Source organism: Carettochelys insculpta, chromosome 19, assembly GCF_033958435.1.
Source record: "Carettochelys insculpta isolate YL-2023 chromosome 19, ASM3395843v1, whole genome shotgun sequence".
NCBI classification, from domain to species: Eukaryota; Metazoa; Chordata; order Testudines; family Carettochelyidae; genus Carettochelys; species Carettochelys insculpta.
In genome coordinates, this window is record NC_134155.1 from 16213121 (window position 1) to 16235200 (window position 22080).

The 22080-nt window shown below is 46.6% G+C and overlaps 1 protein-coding gene across 2 annotated transcripts in view; it reads left to right on the forward strand.

The window, feature by feature from the left end:
• LOC142023220 (sphingosine-1-phosphate transporter SPNS2-like) overlaps positions 1-16465 on the forward strand; it is a 172780-nt gene extending 156315 nt beyond the window's left edge. The window contains exons 13-14 of one of the 2 annotated variants that reach the window (XR_012648168.1): positions 14580-14626; positions 16331-16415. Coding sequence is in view for 1 of the 2 variants with exons in the window: in XM_075013966.1 (XP_074870067.1) it covers positions 14580-14622 (43 nt within the window). In the remaining variant the exon portion in view is untranslated. Of the gene's footprint in view, positions 1-14579; positions 14627-16330 lie in introns of both variants that reach the window. The other variant, XM_075013966.1, reaches the window with a different exon arrangement.
• The last annotated feature ends 5615 nt before the right edge of the window (positions 16466-22080 follow it).

Genomic DNA, 22080 nt, shown 5'->3' on the forward strand with positions numbered 1-22080 from the left:
CGGAAACTACTGCATTTTCAGTAAGTATTAGTAACCTTTGAATTCTGAGCCTCTAAACCAATGGTTCCCACCCTTTTCAGTTACACAGCACACTTCAGTGAGACAAACAATTCCACAGCACACTCTCTTCTTTCAGCAGAATTGATTGCTCATAAACATCAGATTTACTTAAATTCACTGTGGTTACATCCTTACTAGAGAGGCATTTAAACCCTGTCCCAGCTCCAACAAGCTCCGGCCCTCCCTCTCCTCCCCCTTGCCACAGTAGGGTGAGGGAGGGGGCTCCACCAGCCTGTTCAGAGCAGGAAGCACCATTTCAGTTGCCTCATAGCATGAGCGGGGTCCTGCGGGGTCTGCATTTCCTCGTGCAGTGACTCTGCAAAGCGCCATCACAGGGGAGAAACTGACAAATCCCATGCCAGGTGGGACTCAGGCAGCCTTGCTACTTGGACCCCACATCAGCTGGGGCACTCTATTTCCCCCAGTGGTGGCTCTGCAAAAACAAAATTTCATGGCACACTTGGACAGTTCTCATGGCACACCAGTGTTCCAGGCACACTGGTTGAGGATCACTGCTCTAAACCAACCCTGGGTAACACCCTCCTTCCCTTCCAGGTGAGCATGCTGTCCATGTTGTCAGCCTTTCCCTGATTAGCTCAGCAGTACAGATCCCCCTTACAGATCCCCCGAGACTGGGCACATGGGAGAGGAGGGGAGCAGTGCATTGGCGTGTTGAACCCATAGTGGTGATAGAAGCAGGCCAGGCACCTTGGGATTAATATGTTCTATACTGGCCTCCAGGTTGGATCACTGACTTCTGACAAAGGGGGTCTTTACCCAGGAAAGCTTATGCTCCAAAATATCTGCTAGTCTATAAGGTGCCACAGGACTTCTTGTTGTTTTTGAAGCTACAGACTAACACGGCTACCTCTCTGATACTTGGCTGCTATCTGTATACATGCTTCCTGGTTGGTGGAAACAGGCTGTCCATACATAGCATTATGTGTCTATAGCTAGAATACCTTCCTTGCCTGGTCAATCCCCACTTCTACCCACCCGTTATAGGCTATACAGAGAACTGCTCCTTCAGGACACCATGTTCTCCTCTGTCAAGGGTCCTGGAGCAGTCAATCAGCAGGAGTCCCATGTGTGCTCTGCCAAGTGAAAGTGATTAACCTGCAGGACTCGAAAGGCCCAGGGTCATGCCTGAGAGTAAACCCACCTAGCACAGGTACAGTCAAATCACACAGGCTGGAGGTCACAACCCTGACTAATGAATAAATCTGGGGACAAAGCCATGTAATTCTCTGGCCCAGAGTCCCCGTCTGCTGAGGGAGAAGGGAAAGATAGATTTGTCTCATCACTAATTGCCAGTCATGGCTTTTGGGTTGTGCTTGGGTCTCGGCTTAGGAAAAACTTCCTCCTGCTGTAAATAGAGCAGCCTCCTTTGACCCTTCTGACAAGCTGCACTGCAGTTTCCGCCACGCTTCCTTTTTGGAAGAGCGAATGTAAAAGATGAAGCCTGCAGCCTGTCCATCCCGCGCAGTGTCTTTATGCACCGAGCGCCACGGCAGCTCATGGCCTACTTTGTGGATTACTTTCTTTTTAGTCTAATAAATCCAGTTGCTGAAGCTGACCCCCTCCCCCCACACCTGCAAAAACAAATCAGAAAATCTCATGGGAAATGCAACACAATGAGCCTTCTCCTTTCAAATGAGATTATTCTCAAATGAGGGGGTCTTTCACATACATAATGCAGCCTTGGAAACATACCAGCTACAAGAGGCTTTCAGTACATTTAGGAATGACACAGAGCAGAACAGGCTGGCCATCACTGAGGTCATACTGTAGCCTAATTAACTTTTTGTGTATTTTCATAGCTACATAACATAGCCCCTCCCCTCTAAGAGTGACTAGCGAGAGGGATGTCAATAGAGGTCTGGGCTACCTATAGTAATTAAAATTCTGTTAATCCTTTTGGTAAGAACAGGGGTCTTTAGTTTAGTGCCTTGGTCACATTCAAAGCTGGCTCCTTATAGTTCACCTAAAAGTCCTCTTGTGATTGCACTTGAATGAATATGAGATTGCATCCTTTTCTTGTGGTCCCGGCATGCACTGTTAAACAGCTATTGTGTTGCTCTCCAGCAGGGGTGGGAAAAGTACCCCAAAAGCTATTTGAGTAAAAGGGCAGCTGCTTTCACTTCTGGGGACTTGAGTACACTAAAGGTGGTGGTGGTGGGGTGGGGGGATGTGCACATGCGTGTTTGCTTTTACTCAGGTAATTTTTCCAGAGTGTCACAGTTGACTTGTACTTCAGCACATTCTGCGCCCCCAAAGCAGATGTAATTTTATTCAAGTAACTTTTTGGGTACTTTTCCTACCCCTGCACTCCAGGATGGCTGCAGGTTATTTGTGGGCAGACTAATCACTCAAAAATATCCTTTACCCAAGTGATAAAGCTATTGTGAGAGTTAGCTTGGCTGAGATTCCCTCAGTGGCACTGTGTGATGTATGCAAACACAGCACAGTGACTGCGTGGCTGTGTATCTATAGCAACAGAGTGTAAAGCTAGTGATGGGGTTTCTATCCTGGCTCTGCCATTGCCTTCCTGTGGCACCTGGGGGGAAGTCAGTTTGAGCCTGGTTTTCTGAGATGCAGCGTAGCTGCAGCTCCATGGACTTCACATCATCTTCAGTGCTTAGCACAACTGAAAATCATATCCTTAGTATCGCAGCCTCCCTAGCCGAAAAGCATATAACCCATGGAACAGAAGTATGTATTTGCACATCTCTATGAAGTGTGCAGAGCACCATGGAAGCAATGGTGTAATATACATCATGGTGCTTGGTAGGTGTAATATAGCGTCAGCCTTAATTAGCGACACTCTGCCCTCTTCAAAACACAAACCAAGAAAATAAGGGCCGTCTCCCATGTCACTAGCAATGTTATGTACAGGCTCCTGCTAGTATCTGGCCTTATGCTGGTCAGCGCATAAACCATGGGAATCACTCTGCATCTTTTTCATGTGGTTTGTGCTAACCTACTATACAGCTTAGGATTGACTCTCCCCACCTCAGGCCTTAGTTGGAAGAGCAACCTACTCTGTCTGCTCTTTGATTCAGAATCAGAGGAACCATCATGTTGGATCCCATCTCCAGCAGTGTCCAGTGCCCCAGAGGGGGGCAAAAGGCCCCCACAGCAAGCCTTTGTGGGGTAATCTGCTGCTCATGAAGGTCTCTTCCTAAATTCCACTGTAATCTGCCCAGTATGTGGTTTTACACCCCTTCCCCTTTTTTTTAGCATTATAATGCTGGGTGGCCTTGTTATCTGTGTAATTGCGCAGTCCCTCTTTGAGCCTTATATGCGTAATGCACACAGACCTGGGTCATCAGTAGGAGGGATTGAACCTGTGACCTTAAGAGGCAAAAACCCAGTGTTCTACTACATGAGCTATAGGTCAGGGGCTTTAGCCCTGCTGGTCACAGATTCAATCCCTTCAGCTGACAATCCAGGACCATCAGCATTATACATGCAACAGTTTTTATTTCCAAGAGGCATGAAAATGCGGCTCAAGCAACAGGATGGAGCTGCAATGCATATCCCCAATGCAACCATGAAGAGGAGTAAGGAAGTCCCCAGTTGCAGCTGGCTTGAACAAAAGTGCAGATATTTAGCTCATACACCGAGACAACTTCAAAAGAACTTGTGAGTAAATAACTCCTCCATTAGCTCATATTTTCAGCAAAAAGGCCCTGGTTTTCCATCCCTGAAATATTTACAATAAAAAATTAAACATTTTATTTAAGAAAAAACAAAAACTGAAGCTCTTAACCTCTTTGAGTGAGAAAACTCCAGATGTGTACAGACACTAGGAGGATTTTTACACTTTGTTACTGATCAGATGGTACAAGACATAAAAAGAACCCTGCCTAATCAGCGTGCAGCTTTATATTGTCCTAAGTGTGTTAATGTCTACAAACTGCAGACTCCCTTGTAGCAAAAAAAAAAAAAAAAAAAAAAAGAAAGAAAAGCCATTTTCTGACTCTTTTCTGCTTTACATTAGGTTTGCTTTAGCCTTTTCTAAAGGCAGGTACCGAATCATCTCAAAATTCCCATATTGCAACAATTAGTTTGGTTAAAGACTCCTGACCGCCTTGTTGCTTTTCAGTAGCTTTTATGTCAGAATGTAGTAGTTAGAGACAGATGTATCACATATTGTTGTGTTCCTCTCAGGGCAGAATACCTCCCCCCCCAAACAGAAAATGTGTGCAATGTTAATCTGATATGTACAGGATGTTTGCTTAATACTACATGTTAGCGGGCCTTGCCATTTAAGTAATTAGAAAAAGGTTTCTGCAAAATTAACTCAAAAATCCTCCTTGATGAGGAAACTAGGCACTCACTTTAGAGGGATGTGATGTTCTCAGATCTGCATAGAACAGTGGTAAGGTTGAGATTTTCAAAGCTGACAGATTCTGTAAAGGGGTTCTTTGTGGATCAGGACACCCACCGCTGGCATACAGCTGCTTGTGAGGAATAAGCTGATCACTGTTTAACATTGCACAGCATCACCATAAACCAGTAAAGTGGCTGATTAAACTCTCCCAAAGAAGGAGGATTTCACTGCGTGGCTAAATCCTTGCAAGCTTTGCAGATGTCTAGCATAGGCCCTACCCCAAGAAAGCTAGGCTGCAGTATACTGAAGAGCCTTTCGGAATTAGGAGCCAAAATCTACTTTGTGTCCTGAAAGTCCCAGCCTTACACCCTGTAAAACAGAGCTTACGTCTTAAGTGTTGCCTTTACTTAGGCTAAATAGTCTAATAAAACTGCTCTGTGGCACTAGAAACATTCCCAATGCTTCTCTAACCTAGATCAGATGCTCTCTTGACTCAGGAGAGCTTGCAAGTGTTGTAAGATAAGACAAACAAGAAGATGCAGGGCCATAATTCAGGATCGTGGAGGATTATTGATGGACAGGAAGATTGCATGAAAGGGAAAGCTTTGAAAGAAGGTGACAGTCCAGCAGCATATTCTGCAGACAGAACAGGATCAGCAGGCACAAGACTGAGGGTGGGGAAAGGATGGTAAAGGATGTGAGGGGGCTGGGGAGAATGGAATGCTTAGTATGGAATGTAGGGGAAATGGGAGTGGAGAGGAAGTGGGTTGTATTATTCCCTGACATCAGTGTAAAAAGGCACCTTGTTGGTTTTCCTTTTCTTCTTATTACTTTAAATCATTTACCCACCTACAATTCTAAATCTGCAAAGGAAGCTGGCAGATTTAGGAATGTGAGCATTTGGATTTGGGAGAGATAGGAACAGTAACAGGAACCATCCTACAGCCTGTCTTCTGTTGAGAAGCTGTCATTGTTTTACTGCTGGGACCAAATGATTTCCTGCAGGTTACTTTGGAAGCTTTCCAAGGCTGCTTTGGTTGCCTGCAGCATTATTTTTGTTTCAGACATGTTGGGTCTGGAAGTGAAGCCCTTATGGAGGTAAATGTCCTGTGGTATTTGAAATGCACCGCTCAAGCTAATCAGCAGGTGGCAGGAGCTTGGCTAGTGTAAGAGCGGAATGACTGGAACAGCTGGCACTGACAGTTACAGCAGCAGGCAGGACTTTGACTCTCCAAGCCTATGTGGGGACCAGTCACCCAAACGTACTCTCATGCAGAGGGGAGCGCGAATACCTGATGCAGCTGAGAAAAGTCACTAGAATGCGCCTAGTCAGTTGTGTGATGCACTGCAAGGGGAGGCAATATTTTCCTGAGCCTGAATTGGGAGGATGGGGAGACATAGGCTGCATCTACCCTACGAGATAAATTGAATTTATTAATATCGATTTTGTAGCTCTGGATTTTATAAATTTCATTTTTGACTATCCTCACCTCCCCCCACGTGCCTCACAAAGTCGACTTATTGCTGCTACACTTGATTGGCAAAAATTGACTGTCGCAGCAGTGCATTGTGGGAATCTGTCTCAGTAGTACATAGGGTCATAGTACAGGTTGAACCTCTCTCATACAGCACCCTCAGGACCTGTCTGGTGCTGGAGAGAATTTGCTGGATGACCAGAGGCCAATATTGTCTAGCACAGTGGTTCCCAAACTTTTTGGCATCACACCCCACTTTTGATTTTGAGAGACCCTCATGCTCCCCCACGTCTTTTGTACCAAGGGCCAGCCATTCCATGTGCCTGTGAGCCACCTGTCTGATCCCCTCCCCTCCCCCAAAGCCAGGCACTGCCAGCCCCTCATCTAACCCCATCCTCCTTCTCCCCCCGCAAACCACACTCACTCACCTTTGCACTCCCTGCCCCCAGAATTTCTTCATGCCCCTGTTTGGGAAGCCATGGTCTAGCAGCATTATCAACACTTCCACTGCTTACTGGGCTCTTAGAAGACATTCAGGGGTAAATTACAGCTAAATAACAGCCCAGAACACTGAGAGCCAGGACTGGTGGCTGGAAACAAACTTTATGGGACCACGGGAAAGTTGGCCATACCAGATAAGAAGTCATCTGGATAACTAAAATCATGCTGGATTACAGCTGTTGCCAGATGATAGAGTTCCAGATTAGAAAGGTTCAACCTATACTTACCTCCCACTTTCACGCTCTTTAGCGGGCTTAAGTACCTTGGTGAATTTCATGGGTAAGCAGTAGGGAGAGCTGCATTAAGTAATAATTCCCACCCCAAACCAAGCTCCAGGTAGCTCCACTTATTCATTAACATTTTTAAGCCATCTAATCATTAGTGTCTTTTCCCTTGGCAAATTGACCTTAGCTTCATCAAACAGATCCTGCTTCCGAGCAGCTAGAAAAATCTGTCATGATGCATCAGGAAATTCTTAGTGGATGGAATATTTTTAGCTGTGCACTAATGCTCCGTCTCCTCCCCCTGCAAATCATTGTGCTCCTTTCTTTGCTGATCTGTCATCACCCCATTTACCTTTCCTGCATCTCCTGCAGTTTTACATGTGCAGTGCATTCAGCCCAGCTCCCCCGGAGTCCCTAAAATCAAAGCACTCAGCTTCAATAGTGAGGTCCACTACCATGCATGGTATATCTTTCATCTGCACTGCTTGAGTAGCTACACTGTATACTCAGGAAAAGGCTGTCTGGTTGGTCTCAGTTCCTGATCAGGCAACTGATCCACAGCCACATGGCCCCATTGCTATAGTGTCTGAGGTCTTTGCCATTTCCAGTGGGAAGAGAGCTTCGGACACAACTGCAGTCAACAGATTGCTGCCACACACAAAAGTGGAGCGCTCTGTGGATCCACCCTGTTGACAGGGAGTGGCTGGCCTGCCCAGCTGGTCCCTCGACAGAACGGCCAACCAGCAGCACACCAGACATGGCTGCCTAGTAACCAAGAAGCCCTGTCTGGTGACAGAGGGCCCTCCAGTGCATCCACATGGTTTTGGTCTACAGATTCTGTTGAGAAAGGCATTGTGCCTCATGGGGGGGAGAGGTAGAAAGCCATCGACAAAAGTGCCCAATTCTGTTGAGAGTATGTCAACAGGATGCATTCTTAGTGTGGACATGCCCCAGGTTTTGTTGACAAAAATCCTCTAGTATTGACGAAACCTAAGGTGCCACAGGGCTGCTTGTTGTTTGTGAAGCTATAGACTACCTCTCTGAGATGTTTTGCTGGAGATTGTCATAGAAGGGAGTCTGGTGGAGCAGAAAGGGGGGAGAGAGAGAGAGAGAGAGAGAGTGTGTGTGTGTGTTCCAGCCTGGCACCCTGACCTTGGACCGCCCCTCTTGCCTTGGGGATGTTATGAGCTAAAGGTGTTTGAAGGACTCTGTATGTTGTTGGAGTAAAAACACCATGCAGCCGAGGCTCTGAATTTTTGAGCTTGCGGCACTGAGCTGTTGTTTATTTGTTGGCGAGAGGAGCCTGACAATTGACAGAGAGATTATGGGTTGCTGGACCTAGTGCTTATTCCCCATGCAGCTGCAGCGAGAGTGCTCAGTGGGGAGCTGGTGACGGATGGCGGATTTGGCATCTTGCTCCTTGGGCATTTTAAAACATTGTTTTGAAGGAAATGCAGGGAGCTTTCTGGCTTGTTTCAATACACAGCACAACTTCTGAAAGCACATGGGCCCAACAGGCAGCTGTTGGTAACATGCAATGGCAGGGGAAACAAGCTGGATTTAACAGGGTCTGACAGACTCAGAGGCTTCCAGGGGACCTGGAGGAACCCAAGAAAAGTGTTGGCGTGAATCCCCATGCAGGGAAGGGTTGAACGGGGCACAGCCTCCGTGACTGTGCTGACAGACATGCACTTGTAATTTACACCGAGGCGGGATGATGATGGTGAGAGGTGTTTTAGCAGCTTTGTCAGTACTTCAGCACAGCTCATGGGTACAAGCAGAGCTCTGAGTCAGCCCCAGCCTAACAAAATCTGACTGTATTTTAGTTCACAGCCTTGCAGTACAGGCTGGGATGGGGTTTGCAGAACAACTAGTTTTAACAACTTCGAGCTGAGCATGTTTATGGAGTTGATCACACTTTATCAGTGATTTTGGAACAAGGTCATTTGAATTCTAATCTTGGGCTCAAAAAGCAACCTCTCCCAACCTAGTGCTATCCTCAGCATTTTATAAGCAAAACTCGCCACTCCCTCATCAGTCCTTAATGAAAATATTGGGTAGTAACGGACTCTAGGGGAGACCCTAAAATCTGTAACATTGTCATCTAGGTCTGGTGCCCAGGAGATCGAGATCAGGACAAGTGTTACAGGCTAATTGACCCACTTTGCTGAAACTCCCCGTGCCTGCCTGCTTACAAGACAACTTTGACTTGAAAAAATCAGAACCCAGCCCCCTATCCTATTCTGAGCTGTGCTGCTGCTTGAAGGCACAGAAAAACTCCACCTGGCTGTAACAGAAGAAGGGGAGATTGCTGTGGTTTCTGTTTTTGTTCAGTTGACATCAGACATCAATCTCATGCAGAAGGGTCTGTAAAAGTAGCTGTAAAATACTCAAACAAGCCTGAGTCCTCAGCACCTCCCCTAACAGCCCTGGCCCATTCTGTTACACTGATTCAAAACACCAGCCAGGGTCATTAACCCTCCCCGCACATGGCCCTTGGGAAGGGATAGCTGCCCAAGTGAGGGGCACAGCCAGAGATGCACTCTGGCTCCCTCCGCCCTCACTCAGTGCAGGGGTTAGGAGTCAGAGACTGTTAACTGCTGGGGTGGCTGGTAGGGCAGCCCAGCCCAGGACCCAGCTAGCTGGCCTAACTTCCCCGTCCCTCACCTCGCTGGGTCTGGGGGCAGACAGGCCTGGTGCTGCCCACAGCCCATAGGCTGCTGCGGTGAATGATGGCGCTGTGCTCCCAGGGGAAACGCTGCACCACCATTGGCTCGCTCCAGTCCTGATGAGCTTCAGTGGCCGAAGCAGCCAGCCCCTCCTTGATGTACGAGCTGAGTCCCCTGCCTCTCCCCCCAGGCGCCAGTGTACCATTAGTTCTCCATGTTCCTCTGCAGATTCACAGGGCTCCCTTCAGCACGCTTATTTGTGGTGCATTTCCTATGTGCCTATGGGCGGTGTAGCCTTTGCCTCCAGTTTTGTCAGGCAGGGTCAGACAGCCGCCTTCAGAAATTAACGCTGCTGACTCCATTAGTTCCAGTGGGTGGGTTCACAGATTGCTGGACCCTGCTGGGCAGCTAATTACTATCATACAGGACTTAAATAGTGAACCTGCAGATAATTGTAGCAACACAGGCAAGGCAGAGGAGCATTGTGCTAACTAAGCTCTGGAGCAGATTAATTCTCTCGGGCAGTTAGGGAAGTTTGCGGTTCATGCATTTTTTTAAGGCATAAAGGTCTATGATAGTGAGTTACTTCGACCTCCCACCAGGGGTGAAAGTAACTTAAAATTTCTTACAGGTACTGTCCTAGCACAAGCCAGGCCCCTGCAAGCTCTTTTTCCACAGCTCAGGCAGCTCTTGCCAGAGCTATGCACCAGGGCACACCTGCTTACGTTCACCTCTGCCTTGCACCCAACACAGGCTAGCAAAGTGCACCAACAGTTCCTGCCCAACTTCTGGGTTAACGCTTTAGTATAATTTGGAAAGCCTCCTGGTGCCAGCGAACCCATCACAGTCCCCAGTAAGCTAGTCTGGTGCTTAACTGCCCTCCCTGTCCGAAAACAAAGATTGTGCCTTATTTTTAAGTCTGCATTTGTCTAGCTTCAGCTTTCAGTAGGTGAGGCTGCTGCCTTAGTCTGCTTACCTAGCCCCAGAAATACTCGCCTCAAGCAGAATCATATATACACACGCACACACAGAGTGCACTTCTTTTGTATAAAAAACAGGAGCCAGTATGGCTCCTCCCCACACTCCAGCCAGATTCCCGCAGTTGGGGGCTGCCAGAGGGGCACTGGGGGCTCTGGCTCCTGTGGTGCCACAGGGGCTCCGGATCCAGGCCCCGTACTGCTGCAGAGTCAGCTGGGGCTCCAGCTCCTGGACTTGCTCTGCCACAACTTACTCATTTTTACCACATAATTATACGTCATTATAATTAATTATTATACATCAACTGAAATATAAATATTGTACTTACATTACAGTATATAGTGTATAATAGAACAATAGAAACAAGCCATGGAATTTGTTTGTACTGATTTTGTTTGTGCTTTTTATGTAGCTTGTTGTAAAACTAGACCAACATCTAGATGTGTTTAACACTCCCTCTCTCTCTCATAAAGCTGTGTTGGTGTTTGTGAAACAGATAGGCTATGTCTTCATTGGCCCCTCCCTTTCAAAAGGGGTGTGTAAAAACAGCTGATTGAAAAATGCAAATGAGGTGCAGATTTGCATATTGAGTGCCTCCTTTGCATATTGACGGCCACTCGCTGTTCCAGAAGTGCTGTTTTTGAAAGCACTGAAAATATTAGGAAGAAGGGTGCATCCAAAAGTGGGCTTCCTCTCAAAGGAACGCAGTCTGCACGGCTGCTTTGACTTTCAAAACCAGCACTTTCAGAACAGCGAGTGACCATCCTTATGCAAATAAGGCATTGAATAAGCAAATCAATGTCTCATTGGCATTTTGATCGGACATTTTTGCATGCCCCTTTTAAAAGGGAGGAGCCAGTGTAGCTGCAGCCATAATGACACTGGTGTTTTTTGGGGAGGCTTAGGCTTCCCAAAGACTTGGTGAAAGTCTGCCTCTCCAAACCACAGCACTCTGACAGGAGCGGCTCTAAGGGGTGTTCTGTGTGATGCTTCTGTTTCTGTAGGAAATTGACCACCACAAATTTTGTCTTCCCCATGGCTAGCTGCCTGGTCTAAGCACTTTGTGCCACTCAACATTGTGGACATCTGGGGCTCTGGTACTTTGACTCCAGTGGCAGTCAATGGAGAGTAGAGGTTATGCAGGTTGAAAGCCCTAAATCAGTGGGTCTCAACCTTTCCAGACTGCTGTACTCTTTTCAGGCATATGCCTGGTCTTGTGTACCCAAGTTTCATCCCGCTTACCTACCTGTTCACAAAATCAGATATAAAAATACAAGTGCTTACTGAAAAAAAATTACTTGCTTGCTCATTTTTACCACATAATTATACATCATTATAATTATTATACATCAACTGAAATATAAATATTGTACTTACATTTCAGTATATAGTGTATAATAGAATAGAACCAAGTCATGAAATTTTACTTTGTACTGATTTTGTTTGTGCTTTTTTTATGTAGCTTATTGTAAAACTAGGCAAATAGCTAGATGAGTTTAACACTCATGGAAGACCTCTGCGTGACCCAAGGGGGGGACACACCCTCGGTGAGAACCACTGTTCTGAGTCATGCAAGGATTAGATGAGGTTTTGATGTTAAAATCACAGGGCTAAAGGAACCCTTCACAGGATTTTATTGATGTTTATAAGTTAACTAATGTTAGCCACAGATTTCTGTAAATATTCAAGCCTTATTTCCTAGTATTCCACTCTCCTAGTAAATCTTGGGCTGCATGGATGAGTGTGTTGGCTGGCCATGTAGACTGGCTGGTTTAATAGCGTTAGTGTTAGTTGGAGGCTACCCTTTTTTAAATGGTCCCATCTCCTCTCACTGAAGCTGGTGCATAGACAAAATAACCCATAAAAGGTCACAGCAACTGTATATTAAATTGGTTCTATCTTAAGCCTTCTTATGGATTGAACAAAATTAGATCTGTTTTACATACCTTAAACATTTAATACATAATTTTAGAGCACGTCACCTAATACTAAAGCGATGGCTCTATGAATACTTTGTAATTATAGATGCTGTCACACATCATGAAATCTGTTTGAGCACATCTAGGAGAAATATTTGGGTTTTCTACGTGGAAGAGACTGGTAGTGGGGCATGGACTCATTTGTAAATGGTGGAGATAACCAGAAAAAGAAACCATCCCCGACTAATTTTGGTTCTTAAAAGGCAGTTTGGAAGAATTTCCTTCTCTGTCAGAAAATAACAGATTGTTCCCATCTCCCACCCCTAGGGGACTGAAACCACCCACAATCTTGAGAAAACACTGTGGAGAAAATAGTGCAATTTAGGAACAGATGCTTAGTCAGCAAATCTCCCCCCAGGGGGAGTGACAAACTGCAGCGTGGGATTATTGCTGTTAAACCAGTGGATTCCTCTGAGGTCTGGGATACTCCTGGGCACTCTGGCAGTTCAATGCTGGGGGCGGGAGACCTTTGATGGCCATTCAGAAGTTTGGAATGACTAGCATTTTTGCTCTTCTTCTCCAAACTTTGGTAAGTCTGCTGACCCTCCCGTGCTTCCCTGGAGTTCTAATGCAATCAAAGGATATTCAGGTTGCAGGTGGGACGGCAGGAATGTTCTATCTGATTGTATCTAGGCAATTAAACAGAAAAGCAGTCGAACACCTGGAGTGTTTATCAGAGGAGGGACGATCCAGTGGGCAAGATGTGAGGAGCTGGTTTCAATTCCCTTCTCTGCCACAGGCTTCCAAGATGACCTTGAGCAAGACACTTAGCCTCTGAGCCTCAGTTTCCCCTGGGTTAAAAGGTGGGGCAATACCAATGCCCTTTCACAGAGGAGTGTGAGGATAAATACATTGAGATGAATATTAATGTGATGGGGGTGATAGGAGTACATAAGGTAGACAGGGAGAAGGTACATTTTAATTCATAATATGCTGCATGTAAGCGGGAGACATGGGGTATGCTGAGTGTCTTCAGTACACCTGCCAGAAGTGCACAGGCATACTCTCGGGTAAGAATAAAGGCCTGCAAGGATTCATCTTTTCTGCACCCACTGTCATCTGCATAGCTTCAGAATCAGTGATGGTTTCTCTCTCAGCCCTGGCCCAGAAGCGGTACAGCCTGGTGGCTTCAGTGTAGCCATCACAGCTACTGTCAGTACCACCAAGTTTTTCAGCTCCCATGATTGAAAGAAGACTTTATTTTTAAGTAACCTTTATCAGCGGTAGCTGTTTACATTTATGCTGTCAGTCAAAAGGACACCAATCAACTGCTGCTGCACAAACAGCCTTGTTCCCTGCTTAGGGAAACAATCGCCGCAGGGCTGCGTGCCTTTGGAGGGGTGCCGGGTTCTTGTCAATTAGCATCAGATGTGTTACTGTGTGCGTCCCAGCGGCTGTCAGAATTACCATCAGACTCTACCACGAAAGAGTCGTGAGCCTTGGACCTGTGTTGCAGTGCAGCAGCTAATGCACACCAACCTCCCCTCTCTTTAGAGACTGAGCACTCCCAAGAAAACAGGAGACACCCTGACAATACAACTCTTGACAATTCAGTTCAAGAAGAGGAGATTTTAGAGCAGGGAATCAGCAACTGCTCTGAGGCGGATTGCCAAAATTTGACCTTTGACCTGCGTGTATGGGCTGAGTGCCAACGATACGTTTTTGAAGTCACTAACAGTCCTACTTACAACAGCTTCATTAGCAAATAAATAAAGAGGCAGAGCTTTACCCTTTAGTGCGATGGGTAGAAGGGATCGGCTAGGGTGCCTGTGGGACCTTTTGGCTTGCTGTCTATAGGCTGTGCAAGGGGTGGGGACTCTAGTGGAGGCCCTGCAGCTGGGGCTCTGGCCCATGCTCCAGCGAGGTTCCTGTGGTCCGGTGGGGGGGGGGCAATGCTGCAGGGGCCCCATGGCATGGCCTCCGGCCCCTGCTGTGGCGAGGGCTCCTGACTCCAGTCCTGTGTTCCAGCAGAGGTCCCGCAGCTAGGTCTCCGGCCCTGGCTCCACCTCCTGCAGGGGTCCTGGCCCCAATCGTATGCTGCAGTGGGGATCCGACCTCTCCCTCAGCTCCCCGGGGAGCCCCGTGTTATGGCAGGGGGCTCTGGCCATGATCCCAGTCCCACGCTGCAGCAGAGGCTCCATCCCCAGCCCTGTACGCCCACCCCCCGCTTTTGTGCTGCATGGGGAAGGAGGGCAGGGCCAGAGCCCCCACTGCATGCCACTCTAAACAGGCTCACATGCCAACAGGGGCACGTGTGCCATGTGTTGCTATCCTGGTTGAGGTAGTGTTCATTTGGGTAACTGATGCTTTGACAGTGGTGGTTCGTATCTGACGTTATTTTTTCCTCCTCCATCCAGGGTGAATCAACTAATGATGCCTCCAGCCTCTGTGAAAGTCTGAGACGGTGAGTTGCAAAAAAACAACACGTGGTATTTTCGATGATGACATTAATGATGTATGGGCATGCCAGGTATCAACAAGGGCATTTCCCAGTGCCTGCCGCTGCAGGTTAGCACTCAGTACTGAGTTCCCGCTATATAGCCTGTGGCAAGTTGTCCAACACGCTAGTCACTAAGAGCCACATGTGGCTAGTTGGTGGGTTGAGTGCGGCTAGTTAGCTTGAATAATAAATATATATTCGGAATAATGTGGCTAGTTCACGATAGCAGTAATCCCTACAGGGACCAAAGGCAAGCAGTGTAGCAGAGTGCAAAGTAGGTGCCTTTGGCCTCTAAAAGCTTGAGCAAAATGGACCCAGCATAGTTGAAATAGACAAGCTGTAGGGATGTAAAAATAGCAGCTCTGTACCCAGCAGGTCTGCCCTCTGCATTCGCTATCGGAATGACTGGTGCCACGTCCTTAAAATAAAAAGGGCAGCCTTTCACTCCCTTGACCCCAAAGAGAGGCTGCTGGGTTCTGGTTCATCTGTCGTCTTTGTTAGAGGCAGAACTGCTGATTTGGCTTTCCAGCTGTGGAATTGTCACTGCAGAGGGAAAGCCCGCAGCTCCCGCGTGCCCCCCCCCCCCCCCCCCCAAGATTGCAGGAGCAGCAGTTTGAAACGTGACTGAAGATGGAACTGTTGGGAAGTAGGCTTGGTTTCAGAGCTCATCTCAAATCTGCTCCATGGACAAACACACAGCTAGAGTGTTTCTTGCTCAGATGTCTAAGTTTTTCCTTTCTTCCTAACTTCAGGGTGATGGTCCCAGTAAAACTTATATTTTAGTCTTTGAGCAACTTTTAAGTCTCGGGCAAGCTCTTGTCCTCTGAAGACATGCATGAGGCTTGTGGCTCTACTTTGAACAGGCATGGCCACTGGCTGAACCGCAAGCTATAGTTAGCATCTTTCCTGGTGTTCTTTGATACAGAGAAAGGGCTGATTACCTGTGAAATCTTGTTGTTTTGCAGAAGGGTTAAGGGCACACACCCCCCCCGCCCCCCACTCATTTTTCACGTACTTATCAATAGTAGAGGTTTCAAAGCACTAAATTGCTTGTGAACTTGGCTAAGGCTCAGCGGGGCTACCCCTCAGTATAATTACCTTGGAAGGAGGGTGGATTTTTAAAAACCTCTAGTTATAACAGTGCAGGCCCTAATGTGAATGCAGGAGTACATGATACCTTATACTGGCACACTTTCCCCTCTCCTGTGGGCAGAAGCTACACCAGTACAACTACATCCACAATAGGCTAGGGGTACTATTATACCAGGGCATAGTTCAGTGGTTAGAGCACCAGCTTTGTAAATGAGGGGCTGTGTGTTCAATCCTTGTTGGGGCCTCAGAGGTATGTCATGAGAACAGCTTGCAAGTGTGTTGGGGAAAGTTAGCTAAACATCTGTCAGGGATCTGCTAGGTCCTATCCTGCTGTGAGTGCAGGCGAGTGGACTTGATGACTTCGTGAGGTCTCTTCCAGTTCTGTGATTCTGTACTGGCATAATTAATGTGGTAAGATGTAGATGAGGCCTCCCTTGGCATCTGTTTGGATCAGCTTGTTGAGTAGATACTAGGGCTTGTTTCTCAAGCTCATGGGAAGACAAGGAACAGCCTGTCTTCATAGATCCATAGGCAGCACACGTTACACTAACAACTTTTATTCCCTCTGATTCACAGTTGATGTTACCAGTGATGAAGGAAAAGATGTGAGGAATCCAGGTCCTACAACCAACCACTCCAACCAGGAAACCCCAGTCCTGGAAACAAGGAAAACATCCAGCTCTGTGAGGCATTTGGAGTCTGATCAAGTGCTAAACCAATCCCTTTTCTCTAACCTGCGTCAGGGTCAGAGACACTGGTGGGGGTGGCCTATACATCTGGGCCGCATGGTCTTAAGGATCATATAGGTTTCCCCGTATTATCGAATGTCAACAGTGAGCCTCCGAAGAGCCCACAACCACATTCCTCCTACGGCTATACATTGTGTGTACAGTTTTAGGTTTAGCCAGGGAAGAGATTGATGTTGCATACAGGGCAACTCCCATTCTCTTAAATCCTGCCAGGTCTGCGCGCACAGACTGTGTTAGCTGTGGCCCTTGTCTGTACGCCACAGCTTTACAAATTGAAGGATCAACCCAGCGTTCTTTAATTATTTAAAAAGATCTGAAGAGGCTTTCCCTTCACAGAACACACAAAATAGAGATTTGGTAGAGTTCTGTGTAAATGCTGAGCACCTCAGGAGGCCCAGGCACCCATACTGAATGTGAAAGCTTCCACTGTGTTGCAGCATCCAGCCCCAAGAAGGCTGCATGGAAATATGCAGAAGGGAAGGCATGGATGTCTGCCTGAGCAACAGCATCTTGCTTCAGGGAGAATAGAAGGAACCAGCATGGAGAGCGGTCTCTTACTCCTGGAACTGCGAGGAGGAGGAGCCTCTCCCTGCACAAGGTGACCTTTGACATTGTTAGAGAAGAATCAGGAAAACCATCGTCAGTGCTACCTGGTGGCTTCCAGTTTTGTCTCACGTACTTAGTTTCAGCACCATGTAGAAGAAAGTTTACAACACACCAAACTCCAGAGATGAATTCCTTTACCTGACGTCTGGTATTGCTGCACTGATGTGCCAGTGATGGTCCATGTTTGTTTACATACATATCATGTTCAGCATTAGGCAGGTTGCAAATACTAATGATTTTTTCCAGTGTTTTCAGACACATTTATAATGCTACAAAGCTTTGTTCCGGTATTTTTAGAATTTCCTCTCCCCCCAGTCCTCTTGCTCTGGTTTGCTCCCTCCTAAAGGAGTGGCGGTATGACTTAAGTTCACTTTGATCTCTACAGACACGCCACTGGGATTTTCTTTTTATACACCAGTCTGAATTGTAAGAAGCGAGCCTCTGTCAGCTGATTTTGTTCCTAATCAATCAGTCAGATTATTTTGTTTAACAAAGAGGTCTTGTTTCTTGTCATTGACATTCAGGTGTCAAATTTACCCTACACCAGCATGAACATAGTATAGCTGTGAGTAATGTAGTGCAAACAGCTCCAGAAAAGTGACTGGCCAATCACCTTGTTTTTCTGCTTGAAGAAAAACAGGGTGAGCTGGACCAATTTCTTCTCCTGTAATATGCACGTTGGCCCCAGACCTTTTCAAAAACAATGAGAAGTCCTGTAGCAGCTTTATAGACTAAAAAATTTATTGGAGCATAAGCTTTCATGGGCAAACACTCATTCCGTTTTATGCTCCAATAAATCTGTCAGTCTACAAGGTGCCACAGGACTTCTCATTTTTGTGGATACAAACTAACACAGCTACTCCTCTGGACCTCTTCAACCAGCCCATCTGAATTCTTCTTGTTTCAAATCATGGTCAGGGCGGGAATGGAAACAATACTAAATGAGCAAAGGCAGTACACTGGGCTGCTTTTAATGAAATGATCTGAAAAACACTGATTAATTTAGTTAATGGCTCCAATGCCACATCAATCATGTCAACGTCCTTTCAAGCAGCACTACAGTGAGTGCACATATGAGACCAAGTAAATCAGAGACTGCCCCAATTTAAATTGCCTCGCATCTTTTTATTTCTGCGTTGAAGGAATGCAGCTGTACTCTGCAGTGAAGACACCCATGAGGGCAGCTATTTAAATTAGCAATAATATTCCTTTTAAAATGCAAACTGGACAGACATATCAGTTAATAATCTCTGTGGAATTAATGAGACCAGTTCTTCATTGTAGTTGTGGCTAAGTGGTGGTTTAAACCTACCAAAGAAATGAGCAATACAAGCCCTTCACACCAGCTAACAGTAATGCTAGAGAAACTCGCACCATCTGGGTCACCTTATATGGAGAGATGAGTGACATCGTATGTGTTGAAACAATCCCACAAGACGTTTAATTTCTCCTTCTAAGCAGTTTAAATTAGGTTTAAATGGCTGCTATGGACATGCCCTATAGATCCCCTAGCAAATTTGCTGACTAATCTCTAGAGAAATCTATGTGATTCCTCCCTGTGAATTCTACAGGACTCATCTGCAAAGGCTGCTTTTCTCTTTTCACTAAAATAGCCTTAACTGGTGAGTTTTTAAAGTACTTTTTATAGGCTGAGCAAACAGTAGAGACAGAAGCCCTGCTACTGGCCAGTCCCCAGGAGAACAGCAGTGTGTGCCGCTGAAATAATAAGCAAAACACGTTCAACACAATGCTTCATTTCCCACCTTGTGCTGTCATTAACAATGCTTGGGGAAAATGTCAATGCTGCAGTCTGGCAGCCAAAGGCCTGAGTTGGAAACGTGATTTTTTTTGTAGTTCTCATTAAGATGTTCTCCGTTAATCTATGTAAAACATAAACAACAATTAGTCACTTGATCTCAGAGGCCAAGGGAAGATTAGATGATTTTCCTATACTATTGTTCCAAGTGCTTTGTCTTAAAGTTACTACGCTTACCCTCAAGGGTAAGGCTCTGGCCTTCCCTGAGATTTTATTCCCAAAACATTTACAATGGGACAAGCTGCTAACTACACCTTACGTTGGCAGCATTTTCCATTTCTTGACACCACTTCATCTCCTTAGGAGGAAAGCGCAGGAACATTGGAATGGGCTGATCACAATCGCAATGAAACAAGACCCATTTCAGCCACAGTGTAAGCAAACAGAGAATTAATCCCCTTCCCTGCACCAATGATCCTTCACTGACTGAATTCTCCTCCAGGTGGAGCATGAGCGACCTGGTAGAGTAGCCCATCATGAGAATGAAGGGAGGGGAAGGAGCAAAAATTTTGAACCCCATCCTGAGGCTGCTCCTTCCCCTTTAAAGCCACTCTAAGAGATGAAGGTCTGTTTTGAGTTGTAGCTACACATTAAAGCTTCTATTAACTATTTATTCTTTTAGAAAGAAACCAGGTAATTCAGCTAAAGGGGGAAGGCAATAAAAACACTGTAAGTCAAGTTGAGCTTTCCCGTGATTCTGAGATGGGAGGTGTGAAAAACACTGAGGCGGTGTCTGGGTCCAACCTACCTTCTGCTGTAACACTCCAGGTGTCGGATAGTACCTCCTCCCACTGCTGGCATTCATCCTCTCCCACAAAGAGCTGCCTTTGTGCCAGCTCTTGTCAATGGGAAGAGCAGATTCCAGGTTCAGCTCCACTACTTGGCCTGTAGGCAAGTCACTGCCTCGCCACTTTTTCCTTCAGCAGTAAAATGGGGAGAAGGATGACCCTCTGAGACACTATGTTCTTCCTTTCCCCTAAGTGCAGTAATCTGGTGCAGCATGCCCAACACTGGTGTTACTCTGCTGTACTGGACTCTCTTGCCCATGTGCAGACTGTACTAGGAGAGGGTCTCTAGTTAGCTAGACAAAGCTATGACACGTTTTTCCCCACCAAAGTGCTTCAAGAAAAGCCAAAGTAGAAACTAGAGTATAGGAAATGTCACTTTGTACCATGATCCATACAGTTCAATGTGCCCTTGTCACTGAACAGCTAACACCGAGGCTTAGTTAACATGCGTAGCAAAAGTTTAGCATTGCAGTGTGCCTAGCAACATTTGCTGGCACAACAGAGGTGAGGAAGGATACAAAAGCAGAATCAGAGTGAAGCTAGTGGAAGGAGCGACTCATACACTACTGCAGGAAGAACTCGCTCAAGCTTTCATCCTCTGAAAGCTGCCCCAGCTCTGCAGAAACGGGGCATTTTATAGAATCACTTTCAGAGTGAAGACCAAAGCTTTAGCAGTTTAGTTCACCAAGCCCACCTTCTGTGGCCTATCGACACCACTTGAACACATACCTCAGCGTAATTGCTCTAGGGTTCCTAGTAGGGCTATAAATGTATCCTTCAGGAAAAAGAAGCCAGCCCTGGGTGGACTAGTTGTAGGCCAAACTGTGGTTCAGTGTCCCTTGCTAGAGAACTGAAGCAAAAAAACAGAATGGAAGGGGAGTGTGTTTATGAGGGAGGGCAGAGCCTGGATAACACTCTCTCTCTCTCTCTCCTTCCCCTATGCACACAGCACCCCATGCAAGGAGGTCAGTGCTCAGACACTGCACCTCTTCTCCAAGTGTCCTCATCCTTCTGCCTCAGTGTTCCTCTAAACTGCCTGATTTCACCCTTATGGCAGCATGTGTGATGCTTCGCTGCAAGGTACTTTCTCCTTTAGACATAATGCAGTAGTCTGGGGTTACCAGGATATATTAAGTGTAGGGGCCAAAGCCAGGGTCATGACCCTGTGTCTGAATGGATGGGCCAAAGGTTACCAAAGCTTTAGTGAGGCAGTCCCTGAAAACTGCAACCTGGGGAGGCTGCAGGCTGCCTTCTGCAAAACCAGAATGTTACAGCAGACTGCAAGGGCTTCCCTTTATCTTAAAAGCATTTCTGAGCTACATTTGTGCCACTGCAACCCCCACAGGAGCCTTTGCATAGCAGGAGGCAAAACAGAGGGCAATGGGGATAAGGCAGCCTCAAGACATATACAAACATTGTCACCACACAAAGTTAAGTGTCTGCATCTTGCAGACACTTCTCAGCTGGCTGGCTTTAGTAACTTGCCTGCATGAAGTTTGAGGGATTGGGCCCTGGTATCACCTAGTCTCCGCCAGAGGCCGCACTAAGCACCCAAACCTCAGGGGGAGACAAACTATTGATGGAGACATAACTAAAGCTAAACTCGCTGGAGACTGGAATGCTAAGGCCATCTCAACACCGCCCTGCCCCCCCACCCATCTTCTAATTACCTGGTTTCTTCTCAGTTTGCTTTGTATTGTTTTTGTAACCTAACACTCGCGGTCACTTTTACGATGTGATGGGTGGGCGTATAATCATACGTTTTCTTGTTATACAAGGGAGGAGTATAAAAAAAAGTTTTCTGATTTCTTTCAGAAGCAAATGGCTATTTTATTTTTTAAGAGCAGTTGATTGTCAATCTCAGAGTATTAAGAGACAATAAAGCCAAATATACCTTTATGTAAATTAAGAAATAAAAATATTTAAACCATACCTTCCAGCATTCTCATCTGTGGTGTGGCTCTGGTCTCCAGCCAGGGCAGCTGCAGGCTCCCAGTCACACACTGCTGGTGGGGGGCCACTGCAGTACGCTGGGGTGTAATCCCCATGGAGATGGTTGCTCCTGGCTGCCATAGATTTAAGTAGAACTGTTCTCCACCAGTGTCTGCAGCAGCTCCTAATGGGAGCAGCTCTGGGTACAGTAGCATCAACCTGTTCTTTAAGGGATCACAAGGAAACTCAGAGCAAGGTCGACGACAGAGCTCAGGTGACGAGTAAGCAGGCTGCAGAACCTCTTCAGCATGCGGGTTTCAATATGAACCCTGCTGGCAAACCAAGGGTTCAGCTGCTGGCCCATGTGACATGAGTGCTGGCCGTGGAGCCATTGTCAGAGAAAAAGCACTAGGTTGTTGCGCAGAACCACCACCC